Below are 18,786 nucleotides of genomic sequence, written 5' to 3'. Positions count from 1 at the left end.
TGCTATTTCCTCCTCACTTTCTAATAGGGAACCTGTCCTTTTGAGCCACACAGCAATAAAAGATATGTTTTTAAAAATCTTCTAAGTAGCTCTGGCTGGTGTGGCTCAGTGGATTGAGTACCAGTGTAAGAAGTAAAGGGTTACCAGTTCGATTCCCAGTCTAAGCCATATGCCTGGGCTGCAGGCCAGGTCCCCCATAGGGGACACATGAGAGGCAACCACACATTGATGTTTCTCTCTCTCTCTCTTTCTCCTTCCCTTTTACTCTCTAAAATTACATAAATAAAATCTTTTAAAAAATTTCCTAAGTAGAATATTAGCAAGTCAAATTCAGAAAGGAATTAAAAGATTAAAATTTATTTTACAAATGTACAGCTAGTATAGCATTAGGAAAACTATAATCATAGATTCCATATATTTACTATATATATCTCATGTCTTTCAGATAGCATGATGCTACACAGCCAAAAACAGGAACCCATCTAACACCTATTAGAATAAGCTTAACCACTAAACCAACAAGGTAAAATACAAATATTAAACAAAAACACAGCTTTCCACCTAACTAACAAAAATAAGACATAAAATGGGTAAAGTAATTCATAATAGTAATTGTCACCGAATAAATCTAATTTTTTAAAAAAACACGTAAAATAGTTATAAAATCACAGCTTGAATTTTTAAAAATCCTATCTCCAAGAGGAGAGATTTAGTATTATAAAGATAGCAATTTTTCCTTAATTAATATAAAATTTTAATGTAATTCCACTTAAGATTTTGGTGGAGTTTTAAGAAAATGATAAAATTTTAAATTCTTGAGAAGAATAAATGTACAAAAAGTATAGAAGTAGATTTCCAGGTATTCATGAAGTCTGGAAACACAGTTTGTTTGTTCTTTTACAAATTACACACAACTTTGACATCATTTGACTTTATATTCGTTAGTCCGTTTCCAGCCTTCATAGATACCAAATGCATGTGTTGACAGTGAGAAAGTGTCCAAGATTATACTGTTAAGAGTGAGGCAAGTTTCTCACAATATATTCACAGGATATACATATTTATATTAATTTATTAAAAAGTACATATACTGTACATACATACATATGCTTGCAATTTGCACAGCATGAGAATATATGAAAAAATTGATATATGAGTGGCGACCCTTCTGGGGGAAAGAAATTGTTGGAGGAGTGGGTCCTATATTATTTCTTTCACAACTGAAAAGCAGAGTAAATGAGAGAAAAAAGGTTAACATTACAGCAAAGGAAGAAACCAAATGCTGTGGGCGCTAAAAAGAAACAAGCCCGAAAGCTGCTTGCTCCTGGGACGGCTAAGGGAAGCTTCTCAGAGGCAGCGAGCCCCGCGCTCCAGCTGGGAGGGCGGACAGAAGAACGACAGCCGGGGCACTGCAGAGACACAGGTGGAGGCACTGCTGCCGGAGAGGCTGTGGCACTTCCGAGGCCTTGGACCAACCGTCCAAACGTGGAACATCCAGTTGGCCAAAGTGTAGTTATTTAGACACGATGACCTTTGATGCACTTTTTGATGCTACAATGTATTATTCTATCATCTTTTTTAATACCAAAAAGATTTGGTTTTAAGTTTATAAACTATAATGTACTCCACAGATGCAGCAAAAGTCAAGGGGAAATTTTAAACCAATTAGAAATGAAAGGCACAACTTAGATGATTTGAGCATAAAATTGACATAATATAAATGTGCAATCTTTATGGACATGTGCATGAATACACTTTTCAAAACTCTGCCCCACATAATTTTTTCTTCATAATTATCAAGTGACATAAGCAACTATTCTGTCTGTTTTAATTGGACAGGAAACTGAGGTGAGAATAATACAGGGGTGGGCAAAAGTCAGCTGGCAGCTGTAAGTAAGCAAAACACAGTTTGTTCCTGCACTATTATTTATTGTATCATTTTCCATAGAAACAAATGTAATCCTACTTCTGCCCACTCCTGTATACAGTGTTCCCAAAGACATACATAGCTATACTGAGTCAGAGGAAAGCAAAATTCAGATCTTAATATATAGTACATCTAACAAACCAGTAGTAACAGAATTAAAGACTTTTTTAGCTGAGTAAATGTAACTCATAACTAAATTCAGAGGAGAAATCATGAGCTAACTTATTCACATACTAGTCGTTATGTTGTATCTCTAAAACCTCAAAACACGAACACTCAGTAATTGAACTGCATTTTGCAGTTTGGGATGCACGCAATGTTTCTATCCTCTTCCTCACAACTAAAGCTATGAAATGGTCTAGAAATAGCTCAGTACCTACATAAGCACTGATAACTCCAGACACAAATACTTAGCCTCTAAGCTTGAAGGAACTAAGCCAGACAGTCATGAATGATTTACAATTCTTCTATTTAAATTCTGGACCTACACTGAGGAACTGAGTTGACTACACCCCAGAGGCCTTTATCTGAATTCTATGACTTGTGTCAAACAGTGAGAGAGAATTAATGACTTCAGTGAAATGTCTAATGAATTTCAAAATAAATATTTTGATATTTCAAATAAATATTGAAATGCATTTTTTACTTGTGCTACAGTAAACACAATTAGGAAGAAGATAATATGAAACACATTGCTTACAACTGCTCTTTGATAGGAGAGTAAACAATACCCCAGTCTGATAAACTCATACAACATCTGAAGTTGGGGACATCTGATGTCAGTTGAGGACTTGGAGGGGACGTCCTCAAAGTCATCTAACGGAGGGCAGGGAACGGTTACAGATGAAAGGAGAAGGGCTACGAGTTCACAGCTGTTCAGGATGGCGACTTACAGGTGAGCACCCAGCACACCACTTAGGTTAGTGTGGACATTTTACTATAATACATACGTACAAATATCAACCTTAATAAACACTGTGTTCTGCTTCTTGTAATTCAAACACCATTACTAATTCAAAAGGATTTAATTACTTCTCAGTCAAGGTCTCTGATCATAACCGTTCTGTGGGATCGGCATTCCTATACACATATAGAGGCTTGAGAAGACTTATCCCACACCCAACAAGCCTTGCAGGCTAGCAGGTTAGGTTATGTTTGAGAGCACATTCACACTATAAAAATTAATAAGTAAAAAGTTACTAAAATTTTTTAAAGTATTTTGAATTACTAAAATTCAAAATCCAGCAACACTTCGAGACCACACAGAATGTTCCTCCTTCCTAGTGGCCTTGGGGTATAAAAACAGCCCATAATGAAGTCTGTGATCTTTGCTCTGCAGAGGATTCAAAACCGTCCTCCGGAATCTACATACACACATAATTGTCAGCGACTGCAAGTTTAAAGGAGTTTGAAGGAGCGCAAGATGCCCACGCATCTCTATGCCTTAAAGGCCACAAGGGCTTCTCAAGGCTACAATTAAATATGGCTTGTTGTATACTGACTAATAGAAGGATCTGAATTATTCCCCAGCTGGTGCTGCAAGAAGCCATTTTTCATTAGAATTCCTTTTTCCAGACAGAGCGATACAAGCTCTGCTGCCGGGGAAATGTCCGGGGAGAGATTGTCCTATCATGAAACAGATCAGGAAGTAAATTTTCATTTCACCGAGGAGTCCCTGGAGGATATTTTAATTTTACTTCTGAAAACACACCTAGTATATCCTCTCCCCTCTTCTCTCTCTCTCTCTCTCTCTCTCTCTCTCTCTCTCTCTCTCTCTCTCTCACACACACACACACACACACACACACACACACACACACACACTCAGAGTCTGCAACCAGGCTCTAGTTTAAAACGCACCCAAAGAGGAATGAAGAACAGTAACGAACCTCGTCATCCGCCTGCCTCAGCCGGGCCACGGCGTAGCAGCGCACTGTTGGATTGGTGTAATGGGAAGACAACAGCTCCAAGGAATCCTCCACATCCATTGGCTTCCACTTCCCCAGAAGTTCCAATGCCTGTTTGGCCTCCTGAGGTAGATCCCAATTGACACATTTCAAGAACTTTGTCAAAGCCTGAAATCAGGAAAGATTTTAAAGTTAGAAACAATAGCCTATTACCTGGGGTAGGGGAGGTCAAGGATGACTAGGCAGAGTTCCAGGTGGTCCAGATGGAAGAGACAAAGAGTAAACAGTAGACTCCTTATGTAAACACAGGGCAGAAAGAGAAAAACGCCTGATGCCTATATGCCTCTAACTTCACAGACCAAACTACTTTCAGAGCACTGCACATTGAAAATTTCCTTTGGCTTTTCTGCATTTGTTATGTTAAAATATTGTGGCCTGGAAATAGTTGAAGCATGCATGTCTTACGAACTCTGAGATGCCTTTGCGACAACCTTCACTTTACAACATCTACATGTGACAAAAAGGAGCCAATGAATAAAAAGGTCCAAAGCACACGAGGAACTACTAACCCCACCCCTGAATATTTCTCCAGTCTCTGGGTTTCCTCAATGCTCACATACATGAAGACTCAAAATAAATTATTTGGTTTCTCTTCACAAAGTAAGTATTTAAAAAGACAATCCAATACAGACTCCACAGAAACAAGAATAAAAACAGATAAACACAGAAGCAGTAGCAAATATTCTATGATTTCAGTTAGCTGTCTGGAGCATCATTCTGGAACCTCACTTCCTTACATAGGTAGCATCCTGAAGTTTTCACTAGACGGTCAGGTAAGTAAATTGCCTTGAAAAACATCACTCATGGCTAATAAATGCCCTTTAAAGAAAGGTGCATACTTGTCAACAATTCAATGATTCTGGAAGTCTTCTGCACTTTTAGCTCTTCCTTTAGTAGTTGCCTTGATCTTACCACCTTCATTTAAACGCTGCAGTTCTACCTGCTGAATGAATGCCTTTGAGGACATCCTGATCTCTGCAACTGTCCTACATTCCCAAGGGCAGCGATCCATTCCTCCTGCACATGCTATACACTGTTCATACCATGTTCCATGTCCACGTAAGAACACAAAGTGCCACAGTAGCAATCCATGCAATTAGTTTTCGCTTCTCAAATGTATTTCTAGGTTGAATGTGGAAACAAACCAATACCTCTTAAATAACTACAGCGAAAGGTTTTCCATTCCATAGTACATCAGCAGCAGCAATAGAAACATGTGACTGTGTGCTTATCATAAGCAAACCTTGCAGCAAGCCGATATCCTCAGTTCAATAACTGTAACAATCTTGCTCCCAGATGCTCAGATTTACAGACTTATTAGCACAATCTACAACATACACTACTGCCAAGAAACTGAGGGCACTACAGAACGAATTCCATAGCTTTCCGATGCTAAGTGCTACAAATGTAAACAAGGAGACAGCAGAATGAAGAAGGAAACAAGAGGAATGAGGAAGACAAAAGTATAAGAATCTGAAAATAGCAATACTAATGATAGTTCATCTCAAATCCTTAAAGATGCTGTATTGAGACCTATGTAAAGGTACAGCATTCAAATGTAATGTTATCCTTAGAGCTTCCATGGATAACTGGAGCGTACATACAGCTTGACAGCCAGTGCGCCTGGGTTCAAATCCTAATGCCCAGCTCCACCAACTATTAGCTGAGTTATCTGGAGCATATTGTCCAACTTTTCAGGAACCTATCTCCTAAGCTTCTGGTGAAAATTAAATTAGTTATTAAATACAAATGTTTAAGACAGTAACTTGTACATAATAAATTCTTGATATATGTTAATTTTATTGTCAAATATTAGTTATTCTATATCTGACATTGAATCCAAGTCAAATGTTAACATTACTGCATTCATTACCATGTTTTATATTAACAGCAATAAATATTTTTGTTAACCTCCCTCTGATCTTAGAATCACCTCACTGGTATCTCCTATTCTTACAATCATAAGCACGATCCCTTTAGAGCGGAATACACTGTATTTATCATATACATTTCTAATTTTAACTTCTACCAACTCAATTCTAAAAATTCCCACTTTATCGTTAAAGGGAAACCTATTTCTCTACTGAAGACACATTGGATCCAAATGTGTGGGTTTCCCACACCATTCAGTCCCCTAATTCTCTGAGGACACCCACCAGGTGTCCTACCACGGAACTCAACCCTGGCACTAACTCCCTGGAATCACCGCAGATTCCAAGGGCAAAGGGGCTGGTCTCACAAGAATACTTCCCATTTCAAAATCAGCACATTAAATCTTGTAATTATACCCCTTTTTTCCCACTCTCGGCTCTGCTCCAATCTACCCTGGTTTGTCTTCCTTAAAATATCACTTGTAAAGACACATTCTATTGCTCTAGTAGTTTTCTACTGCCAGTGAGATCCAACCCGAGTGAGCACAGAATTCAAGGCTCATCACAAACGGCCTCCATGTCCTCCCCTTTCCATCCATTCATGAAGGGTCAGAGACTGCCTCTAAACCTAACACGCTGTGTAACTCTTGCTTTTCTCTCCCATGAGACATAGTCACCAAATAAAAAATACCACAAAAGCTTACTCAAATGGTAAGACCAGTCTTCGCTCTGTGAAACCTGCTTCACAACACAGCCCACTGACCTTGTTTTACTCCACATTTCTATTATAGTAGCTACCTCAATGTTTACTAAGAGAATAACCCTCAATCTACTATCCTCCACTTCTCCATTCTGATTGTCTTTATAAATGATAGTTCCCTGAAACAGTCTAAGTTTATATGAAGACAGAGAAATGATATCTGAAGCCCAGACTTCTGAATAATACTAGGCCAGGAGTTGAAAACAAATGCTTGCTGAAGTGAATTCCTCCCCCTCGTGGTTCGTGGACAACTTCTTGTCAGGAGGTGAAAACCAGATGGTGCCCGGGAGTCCCGACATCCCTGTCCGGCAGTCCCGACGTCCCTGTCCGGCAGTCCCGACGTCGCTGTCCGGCAGTCCCGACGTCCCTGTCCGGCAGTCCCGACGTCGCTGTCCGGCAGTCCTGACGTCGCTGTCCGGCAGCAGGCCCAGCGGCAGCGTCTTCGGCACACGCGGTGCACCGCTCTCACCTGTACATGTAGGGCTCTTCCTACCACACTTTTCCCAAACGCAGTGAAAAGGCATTACGTAAGCATACCAGTAATCTTTTAGTTAATATTTTTATAAGAAGAAAAAGGCCATTTACCATGGTAAAAAGCGGGTTTTGAAAGGTTACAAAATTCACATTTTGGGTTCCATAAAAATGAGTCACTTCTTAAAAGCTACGAACCATAAACTTTAAAATACTCCATAAATTTTACTGGTTGTGTTGCACAAAGCGATTACTGTGAACTTCAAGTGCAGCGTCGAGTTTAAACCAGAGAGTTCTCAACTGAAGTACTGAAGGCTCTGTTTGCCAACAGGCCCTGACACACAGTCACGTAGGAAAAAAATAGGTGGAAAGGCCAAATTTAACTAAAAAATAAATAAGTAAAGCTTTGTAAGAAGCAATTTCCACCAATCTGTTTTATGAGCACAGCTTTCTCTCCAGAAAACCTTTTAGCCTCAGGGCCCAAGTGCCAACTCACCTAAAGCCCTGTTCCTGGGAAACTGACACTGAGAAAAATAAATGAAGGGACCAGGGTCCAGGCGCATTCGTTCTCTACGAGACCCATTTTAAATTATTACAAAGATACAAATGTAGCTGTGTGAATAACTTCTCCGGTCACATCAAGGCCAATATATTGAAAAGTACTTCCCAAACATTAAAAATACTGTTCACTAGTGCCAGGTGATCGGAAGAACCCTGTAATATGTCCTGGGAATTGAAGTTCCATCAGCCACTTTCTGAAAACTTGAAATGAACTAGTTAAATGAAACTTGTCACACACTTAATATCACTTGAGCATTTTATTGCTTTTGCACATACCTAGAAGTAATTGAATTTCAGTAGGAAGTGACTACTTTTTAAACAAACAATTTTTCTTGTAAGCCTTTCTATCTAAGGCAGTTCTGCTCTGTAAATCTATTCTATGCTTCTTGAGCCTATACATTCTAACAGCTCAATCCAATTTCGAGCTGTGTATTTTAGACAAGACTGTGCTGCATTCAAGATACAACTTCTGTGACCAACGTTACTCTTCATTTAACAGAGTATCATTTCCTAAATCAAAATTTTTAAACATGAAACCACAACCCTGTGATTCTACCAATGACTGTCTCCTTTTTTGTGATGGAGAGAACAACACTCGAAGCTGTAGTAAATTGAAGATTCTTCTCTCATGCTTATTATGGATATAAAGAGGACGAACATGATTCAACTACAACAAATTTTCAAAGGCCTGGATAAAAGATAAAGAGGAAAAGCTGAAGAGTGAAGATGAGCTGCCGCTGGATTTTTATCTTTACTTTTGTAATTAAGAAAATACTATTGTTTCAGAAAAACAAGTTAAAGCAGCTAAAGACCACTGCGTGAAACTGTAAAACATATTTATTCTCATGTAAATACAGAATAGCTTTCTGACAGATACTAATTTTCCTTATGCTTCTGTTTTGCCCCCAATGCATTTCCTAATTCCTGCCAAGGCGTGTGCACAATACTGCAAATATGCAAATATTTTCTCTCCAATCCCCTTTTCCGTCTACTCTCATTCGAACTCATGAATGTGAGCACATCAAGGAGCAGCACTGACAAGCTTTGTGATTCTGCGCAGGTTCCCTAATCTCAGCCACAACTGTCCTCATCCTCAGAACAGCAGCAACGACACGGAAACTGGGCGGCGGCTGCAGGATATGAAGATCCACGGCGTGAAGGGCTGTTTAACAGACACTGACTGTTAGTATCATATTTCAGAGTTAGTCCTTGAACCTTGAAACGTTTTAAGAATTTACAGACTATTTTAAGAAGTGGAAGAAACTTAATGTTCACTATTATTTAATCAATTCATTATATATGAGGAAATTAAAGCTTAGGTGAAATAATCTGCCTGCAGTAAAAAGCTTCTTAGTGGCAGTACTAAAAATCAAAACCAAGTTGGCAGACTCAAGTCTAGTTTAGCTGAGTCCCTCACCATAATTCAGCCTCTCCAGAGACTTTACCTAAATCCATGGCTTCACTGTGGAAAGCAAATGTCTAGTTCCGTCCGAGCCTCATCCTGCACTCCAAGCAGGCAATCACTCTACCAACTCAATTTACAAATTTCAGATTACATTCACGTCCTCCAGGTTCTGTATTTCCTGTAACGATGCAAACATTTTGCCAGTGAACCCAGGCTCAAAGAGAGGAGAAGAAAAAAGCAAATCAACATTGACTCTGCGCCTACTCTTCGGCCAGGTTATTCACCTGCATTATCTCACCTGTGAAGGAGGGTCTCACCACGAGCCCTTGGCCTCACCTCGCCTCGTGATGAGAAGGTGTGGGGCCAGGACCTACACCCACGTCTCTCTGACCCAAGCTGTTCAGCTGCTGTCTACACATCAACAGAAGGTGCATGTGCCTTTGTGCGCCTATGTCTGTAATTTTGTAAAATGGAGTATCATACGTATTGTTCTGTGACAAGAATTCTTTATTTCCCTCACGGTTTTGCCTCATCTTCATCAGCAACAGACTTGGTAGATATGTGGTATGTGAACATTCAAGAAACTTACTTTTTCTTGGTTAGTAAGGTAGTATCTAAACTTCCAAACGAGATCTTGTTCTTCATATGTAAGCTGCTTGGTTGGTGGGTAACTCACAATGATCTGCAACCAAGAAAAAAGAACGACTTTTGTCAAACGTTCTTCCTATGTATTTCCGTTTCACTTAGCATTTTTCATTTATCTACATACTTCTATCCTAGAACTACCGTAGAGCCAAGAAGAATGTGCAGGTAGCCTACTATGGCCTCAGTTTACCGTACCTATCAGTCTGAAAAGGATTATTACTAGGTTGTAAAGGGGAGAAAAAGAGAATATGAAAAAGTTGAACTCTGTATGAAGGTACATGGCAACAGAGCTAATTTATTTAAACCAAAGTAACTACAGCCTCCCCACTCAAACAGGAAATGTCCGAACAATAAACGTTTCTCCTGTGGAGGCAGCTGCACAGCGACCTGTGTGCGCACACCAACGCCCCCTCAGGCTCTGCACCGGGGCCAGTTTCTAACGGCGCCATGTCTGTCCGCAGGACCAACATACTCACCAAATAATACAGAAACTTAAAAGTTTTGAAATTACTTCGAGTTCATTAAATTGGGGGAAAAAACACGTGAATCACATTTAAGTGAAGTGGTATTACAATTGTAACCAAAATAACCATTTAATTGTTTTTACATTAATAGTTTATAAATTCTTACATTTAGCTGATCTCTTGTGGCAGCATTAGGCTTGAGATCATGGTCAGAAGGTCCACTTCTTAAACTCCGGGCAAGCTTGTGATGTTTGCTCTCAACCAAGTTCTCCTATTAATTATTTAAAAGTAATAATCAACGATGTAAACATCACCAAAAGGAAGCTTCAATAGCCAGTCAGAAATAGAAAAGTAAACAGTTACCTACGATCATTTTATCATACTTGATATTTTATTTTGGTTGCGACTCTTGCCTCCTATGTTTTCAAAACACACCACCATTCTAAGCGGAGGAAACGAAGCCCGTGCTACACTTCCCGAGTGCACACGCACGTGCCACCCCTGCCCTTTAAAACACCTGCCCCCGTTTCCCAGGTAGCAAGGTTTGTGTACCCTCCCCACTCAAACACTCCTTCTCCCTAAGCACTTCCCTGACAGCCCAGACTAAAGCATCCCCTCTTCCAATCAGCTACCAACACCTTGTGATGTGTTGTAGTACCATCATCTTAGCGGTTTAACTCCCAGTGGTAACTTGAGGGTGGGGACAATGACCATATTTCATTAAATATACTTGGTGCTATTTTACCCATGGCCAACATAATTTGCTTTAAACATACTGTCTTTGCTTCAGAGACTTTTTGTTTTTACATTTGCAAATTGTCTGTTCATGTCTTTTTCCTAATTTTCAACTGGCTTTCTGGACCTTTGTTTTTTAGTATTTAATAGTTCTTTATATATTGACATGTGCCCCTCTGTCTGTGACGTAAGTCACAGAGTTTCTCCCAATTTATCAATTGTCTTTTGACTTTGTTTTTGGAGTTTCTGCTATGTGGTCAATTTTTTTAATGCAGTCAAATTTATTAATCACATCTTTCCCTGCCTCTGGATTTTGAGCCATCATTATAAAGTTTCCTTCCCTACGCCAAGGGAAAAGTACCAGTTGAGTTTCATGTTTAACACTTAAATCCCTGATTCATTTGGGATTTTTCCTTATGAATGGGATGTTTGACATATGGATTTAATTTTATCTTTTCCACATGGCTAATCAGTTCCAGGGCACTATGCTTCGGTAAGGAAATGCCACTTTTATTATATGCTGACCCTCATACTCATATTTACTTAGATCTACTTCTAAGCTTTTTAATCGGTTCCACCAATCTGTCTGTGCAAGTGCAAGGGCAAGTGCTGCACCTGAAATTCTAGAAGATTCATAGTCCGTTCTGTTTGAGACCCGGTGAACGGGCTCAGTGGCAGTCCAGGTATTGTGTCAAAATGCACTCCTCTATTGGGTAAGTAATCATGGCTTCAAACTGAACTGACTTTTTTTTTTAGCACAGAGGGTGAGGAGAGTGATTGCTTTTTTTAAAAAAAAAAAAAAAAAACTTCTCGCCCTGGCTGGTGTAGCTCAGCGGATTGAGCACAGGCCTGAGAACAACACGATCGCAGTTCGATTCCCAGTCAGGGCACATGCCTGGGTTGCAGGCCAGTTCCCAGCAGGGGATGCACAAAAGGCAACCACACACTGATATTTCTCTCCCTCTCTCCTTCCCTTCCCCTCTAAAGATAAATAAAATCTTTTAAAAATTAAAATAAACTTCTCTTTTGTGCCTGCTTGCTGCATTTAAAAATTAAAAAAACAAAAACAAAACAGGAGTCCTAGTTCTTTGTTTTAAAATTACATCATCTATAACATCTGAACTGTATCTGTTGAGCATTTTCTTTAGAAAAGAACACATTCGGTATACAGACATCTCATGTACCGGACACGCTGGCAGGAGTGACACAAAGTAATACCTAAGATGCCGGTTTGACAAAACCTGTTTGCTCTTGGACACTCTGAAGGTAACCACAGGGTTCCTCCATTCACATGTTTCAACTATCCAAAATGCAAAATATAATTTGATTTTATAATGAAAATTCAGTTTCAAATTAAGATATATTGACTCAATTTTATTATGCTGTGAAGAGGCTCCATGACGGTATTTAGGGTGTTCGTTTCTAAGATTCCCAAAAGTGACCTTTCCCCGTAACCTTTCATGCTCTTTTCCCATCTACCTTTTCTTTTGACATTGGGTCATCAGCCATTACCTCTTGGCTTCAATGATCTGCATGCATGTACCTCAGTCATTGTGTTTTCAATCTGCCAATATGCTCCTTTCAACTTACTTTGGCCTAATTAGAAAGGTAACTAATCTAATTAGGAATGCATAAAGTAATAAGAATGAAATGGTTCAGAGTGATGTAAATGAGTTCGAAGTATGAATATCAAAATATCTACTGTGCTGTTAAAAGGATGTTCCCCCCCACCCCGAATTCTTACTCTTCATATCCACGAAAGATCATCTCACAAACTCAATACGGAGGCATCTCAAAATCATCTGAGACACCACGACTCAAACTGAACATTTCTAGTAACTACAGTGACCCTCTGTGTTTTACAACTAACCCAGTCTCCCTAAATTTTCATCCACTGATCCTATCACATCCTGGTATAAACCAAGTCCCCTTATGTATGATGACGATCTTTCAAATACAGGCGTTTTGACTTTACTCAATCTCTCAGATACTGCATTTTTAAACTACTAAAGGTCTGCAGCAACCCTGAGTCAAATAAGTCTGTAGGTACCATTTTCCAATGGCATCTGTCTACTTTGTGCCTCCGTGTTACATTTTAGCTGTATTTCACACTTTTCGTTACTGTTGTATCTGCTATGGTGGTCTGTGGTCAGTGATGTTTGATGCAGCTATTGCAACTGTTTTGGGGTACCACCCACTGACACACATATAAGACAGCGAACTTCAGTGATAGATGTGTGTGTTCTGACTGCCCCAGCAGCTGTTCCCTGTCTCTCTCCCTCCCCTCGGGCCTCCCTCTTCCCTGCAGCACAACGATACTGAAGTCGGGTCAGTCAATAACCATACAACAGCCTCTAGGAGTTTAAATGAAGAGTCACACATCTCTCACTTTAAATTGAAAGCCAGAAAAGCTTAGTGAGGAAGGCATGTCAAAAGCTGAGAGAGGCATCTTACACTAGTTAGCTGAGTTGTGAATGTGAAGGGAAAGTTCTTGAAAAATATTATTTAAAGGGCTACAGTAGTGAACACACAAGTGATAAGACAGCAGTAGCAGCCTTACTGCTGACAGAGAGAGTTTCAGTGGCCTGGACAGAAGATCACACCAGTCACAACATCTCCTTATACCAAAGTCAATCCAGAGCAAGGCGCTAACTCTCTTCAACTCTATGAAGGCTGACAGAGGTGAGGAAGCTGTAAAAGAAAAGTCTGCAGCTCGAAGAGGTGGGGAACCAAAAAGTCTGCGTGACTTGCTTTGCTGCGACATTCACTTCATTGCAGTAGTGTGGGACCAACCACGCAGTGACACCGAGACCTGTCCCCCACAGGGCTCACTTCATGACCACCTTCCCTCACTCTCTCAATTACCGGAATACAGTGGTTTCCCCACATGGCACTATCCTGACTTTGTTCTTACATGTTAACACTTCTTGTAAAAATCCCATCTGAACTTGATTCCAGATAGATGAAGTAGATTATAAATCACTTTTAGATAGCTGAGGTACTTTACAGTTACACTTTTTAAAATGAAAATGCATATCAATGGAAGTAATAATCACTCTGGAGTGATTTGACAGTAACTCACCATAGACATCTGAGGGTCAGGAACTTTCACTATCTCAAAGCTTGTTAAAATTGGAGACGATTCATCACCATCCTGGGTTACAGTGCAATAAATTAAAATAAAGAAACAGACAACTAAGTTAAAATTTAACCAACTGGTAAGAGACAACACATTGTAACAGGGTATACCCAAGTGGGATCCAGAGAAGGATGGCCCCAAAAAAGGAACTGGAATGGGATTCAGAACTCGAGGTGTCTAGGAAACATTAGAAAGACATGTAAGATGTCCTCACCGTTTCCCCACCACAAATGTGAGTTGGGGGAAGGGACAAATGGAGCTGGGCTATTGAGAGCTGTTTTATATAGCCACAGCTTTGCAGCTAACCTCTGGCATGGCCATTTAACATATCTATAACCTTCGACTCATTTCATGGATATGTTAAATAGCTATGGCCATGCTTTGAGCCAGGGGGATGGAAAGGGACTTCCCCACAAGATGTAACTGGGGGGCAGGTACCCCGAGTTACAGTGCCTGCACGGGACCTTGGACAAGATTGGCTCGATGACATGAGGCCATCCATGCCTGCACAGACTCACAATGGCAGCCCAGTAAAGCTGGAAGGATATGGGTGTGCTGGCAAGTGTAGCCAATTGTAGGAGGAGCCGCAAATGGGGCTGCAGAGGAGGACTGGCTCGGGGATTTAAAACCCAGACTTGGCAGCCACTGAGGAGAGAGACGCACTTCTGGCAGAGTGGGGACCCCTGCAGCCATGTGAGAGAGAATCACCATGCAGCTTTAGCAGAGAATTGCCACTCGGCTTTTGGCCAGAGTGGTGACACCCCCCTCTCCACAGCTTTGGTGAAGAGAAGAAGAACCATGTGGTTTTGGCCAGAGTGGGGACCCCCGCAGCTTTGGTAGAAGAGGACCACATGGCTTTGGGGTGCTTGCTTTGGTTGTGTGGCCTGGGAAGCAGGAGAGACTTTGCCAGTAGTCATGAGAAGGTGCCACAGGGCTTTGGATTAATGAGAGATCCTGCCTGGACAGCGACACAGCTGACGGTGTCAGCGGCCTATAACACGAACGTGTGCTTCTTTTCCTGAGTTATGGTACCCCAAATTAGGGTGGGGGGGAAGGAAGCACTGTGAGTTTCTGTTTCCAAAAGGACTTTGATATTTTAATGGACACATTGGGTCACTACTTTAAGTCTGTATAGCTTTAAATAAACCTTTCCTTTTCACAAATCTCTGGCATTGACAGACATATTCCCTATTGGCAACAGACAGTCAAGCCCGGTAGGGGGTCCTTTGGGGGGAGGGTTGTTCTGTAAGTTTTTTGGCATCCCTGGGTGGGCCAAATATTGCCCCTGCCTTGGACCTCTGTTCTGTAACAACACAATAATGTATACTCCAATGGTTTTTAATTCTGTTTCATGAACATCATTCCTTCCTTTCAAAAATTAATCTTCTTTCAACTATATTTTAGAACATATTATTTTTTACCTTTTATTGCTGATGAAATATTTTAAGAAAAATAAAATCTGACAATAAAAATGTACAATATAGTTTTAGAGATATGAGGTCTGGAAATCAGCAGATGGTTTTTGTCTTTTTTTAAACTGTGTTTATAATGACAGTAGGTCAAAAATAATATGTCCTAATTGTTAAACTTGGAATAAGAAACCACAGAACTAATTATGTTACAATGGGTATGTTACATCACTTGCAGAAACTATTAAGTAGATGCTGGTAACTTCAAATTGTCACGACTGAGCTCCACTCACAGAAGGAGAATTTTAAGAATGAGGCTAATGCTGCTTATGTTTATACACAGCTTAGACTCAGAAACACTGCTTCCATGTGAATCTGAGTAATGAGAATCTGCCTATCATTTCTTGAGAAATAAAGCTGTCTTACTTTCTCGGTATTATCATTTTTGAAGAATGGTGACTTTTATTTTTATCCAATTCAAGCAAGAAAGGTAATTCAGCATCATACAATGTCACTGCATACACACCAGAAAAGGCTAAACGAATTAAGGTCGAAATTCATTTCCTCACGACTGTGCACCTCGACTCACGTGCTCCTGTCAGTGTCCAAACGCCACTGCGTTTTCCAGTTTAGGTGCAACAAAACCAGGACACGGAAACAGAGAAGCATGGCGACTTGACTGCAGTGCAGTAACTGCGTCTTAGAGAAAACCACAAATTCCCACGGCTGCTACTGAACAGGCTGATCCTCAGTCACAACACCAGCAAACACATTCATCAGCCCCACTGTGACAAGTAATCTTCACTAAGGCTATCTGTCACAAAAGACAGGTGACCAGAAAGTCTATTTCCATCAGATTCAATGCACTGGCCCAGCAACCTTTCCACTAGGTGGAAGTGTGACGGGCGAGGTTCGCGGGCATTAATTTATGGGCAGTTGCTCGAGCAGCAGTAGAAAGAGGGCAAGAGCCTTTTCAAAAACACTCAAAATGCTTCCAATTTCTATTCTGTTATTATTTCATTTATAATCAGAAGTGTCTTTTGGAAGATCCCTCACATCTTCAATGTTACACATTATCACCTCCATTAGCATGTTTTTTGCAATATAAACTCCGTATGGGCAGGGACTACTGCTTTTCATGACATTACATGTGGTATACACGGTAAAACATAATTTTATTAAAATGCATTGGTGACAAATTTCACGCACCTACATTTCCCTTTCTTTATAAGGTTATTTTCCTAATAACCAGTCTTCCTTTCTCTCTGCGTGGGGCAGTGGTTTGGCAGGGGCTGCCTCACCCCAAGCTCCAGCCCCGTCATGGGTCCAATTCCCCACTGGGAAGAGGGTTCCCAGACCCTGGGCTCTGGGGGCACTGCCTCACCTCACCTTTCCCACACCCGGCTTTTCATCTTTTGAATCACTTGTGTCAAGAATTCTAATAAATTAATGAACAATGTTAGTCTATCTTTCTAGCTTCTTTTTTTCACCAGGAAATGTCATTTATAAAATAAAAAAAGCTGAAAGAAATGAATATTTCCTTATCTTTTACTAAAAGGAAGTGATATAAGCTTGAGAAAAATATGAATTTGAAAAATAAAACTTAAAAAATACCAGAAAAGTGATAAAAAATTAACTATACAAACCCTATACTTCCATTATGAAAACACCCTTCAAATAATAATTTGTAGTTATAAATATATTTTAAAATCACTTGTGACTTTAACAAATAACACTAAAGTTAAAATGTGATTTAAAAGTGCCGCATCTACTGAACAAATATACGGCATATGCTATGAATCAAAGTCTGTCCTCATTCGCACTGATGTAAGAACCTGTCTAAGTGTTTCTACAAAAATAGCAGGTACCTGTTTACACTGTTTTGAACTATGCATATAATTACTTGTCATACTTAAATACTTCAACAAGTACTTACGGTACAGATATTTTTCTAGTAGCTACATGTCAAGCATTCACCACTCTTCTTTAGCATAATAAGCAAACCAGTGGAAATCCAGAACTGTGTATGTTGTCACTTAGCCTGATAACATAATTTTCTTAATTCTGCACATATTATACAAATAAATGCAGATTTGTGAAGTCTTTCATAAGCATATCTATGTTTGGATCACATATAAAATTTCAATACTATATATGTGTACATATAAATTTTATTACCCTGTCCAGAAAAAGTCCAACCATTGTTAATATTATGAGAACACCTACATGACATCAATGCAACCTGGCAGTCAAGGAAAGTGGATTGGAATGCACATACATGATCAATGATGACTGCACTGCACTAGTCAGTGGGAATGGTGAGTACTAGTCAGTGAGTGAGCACATGTACTGCGTGGATGTGGTGTTCAAAATGAGTCAGTACGGCACTAATCTGCATCAAATTTTTGTGTTAAGCTTGAATATTCATCCATGGAAACTATTTGGATGATTCAGAAAGTCACAGCTATGGGCAACTGGTGATTGGGAACTTCATCCTGACAACACGCCTGCTCACGCATCACGTCTCGTGCAGAGGTTTTTGGCAAAATATCAAATCACCCAGGTGACTCAACACCCCTACAGCCCAGGTATGCCACCCTGCAACCTCTGGCTTTTCCAAAAACTGAAACCACCTTTGAAAGGGAAGAGATTTCAGATCACTGATGAGATTCAAGAGAATAATATCGGGCAGCAAATGGCGATTGGGAGAACTGTGTGAGGTCCCAAGGTCCTGCCTACTTTTAAGGGGACAGGGGCATCCTTGTCTTACGCACCATATTTCTTGTATCTTCTTTGATGAATGCCTCTGTTTTTCATAGTACATGGCTGGAAACTTTCTGGACAGACATCCTCGTATATATGCAAATAAACAATCCTTAACTTTTAATAGCTTACCACTTAAAAAAAATAAGATTCCCAATTTTTACTTTTCAAATGAATATTAACTGTTAATAAAGCTATTGCTTTAATATCCTTGCCAATTTTCAGAAAAATTAAAAACATTTTAATCTCTCGCATATTCTGTAACCCAGAACTACATTCTACAAATGACTGGCTTCTGTAATACTGTTGTAACTATCTGACTTGATCTGTGCACACGTAAACAGCTGCTGATGACAGCTGTCTGATCCTATCCTGCAACCAAACAATTCATCCAAACAGGAACAGCAGTAACCTTTTTTAACATTTCCCCTCTCCTCTACTTTAGAGACCATAACAGTTGCAAGGCAAATACCTTTTCATAATAAACAATACCATATTCCTTATCATCACACTTGACACATCGAAACTCAACCATCAAGTACATGAAATTTGAACTTCGTTTTTCACTCTGAAAAAGAAGAGGATTTTTATGAAAAACAATCATCTTTAATATTCTCTTAAAGGATAAGTATGTATCATTATTCCCAATTCAGTTACACATGAACCTAT

The 18,786-nt window shown here is 39.8% G+C and overlaps 1 protein-coding gene across 1 annotated transcript in view; it reads right to left on the bottom strand.

Annotated features, from left to right (window-relative positions):
- Positions 1-18,786, bottom strand: part of PIK3C3 (phosphatidylinositol 3-kinase catalytic subunit type 3) — a 114,662-nt gene that overhangs the window by 68,946 nt on the left and 26,930 nt on the right. The window contains exons 6-10 of the mRNA XM_037133536.2: positions 18,590-18,685; positions 13,889-13,960; positions 10,238-10,342; positions 9,552-9,644; positions 3,817-4,002 (exon numbers count right to left, since the gene is read on the bottom strand). Of these exons, the coding sequence (XP_036989431.1) occupies positions 3,817-4,002; positions 9,552-9,644; positions 10,238-10,342; positions 13,889-13,960; positions 18,590-18,685 (552 nt within the window). The remainder of the gene's footprint in view (positions 1-3,816; positions 4,003-9,551; positions 9,645-10,237; positions 10,343-13,888; positions 13,961-18,589; positions 18,686-18,786) is intronic.

Source organism: Artibeus jamaicensis, unplaced genomic scaffold (assembly GCF_021234435.1).
Source record: "Artibeus jamaicensis isolate MK-2021 breed Jamaican fruit bat unplaced genomic scaffold, CSHL_Jam_final contig_354, whole genome shotgun sequence".
Classification (NCBI taxonomy): Eukaryota; Metazoa; Chordata; class Mammalia; order Chiroptera; family Phyllostomidae; genus Artibeus; species Artibeus jamaicensis.
The sequence above is the reverse complement of the archived record's forward strand: the minus strand, read 5'-3'. Positions and strand labels throughout refer to the sequence as shown.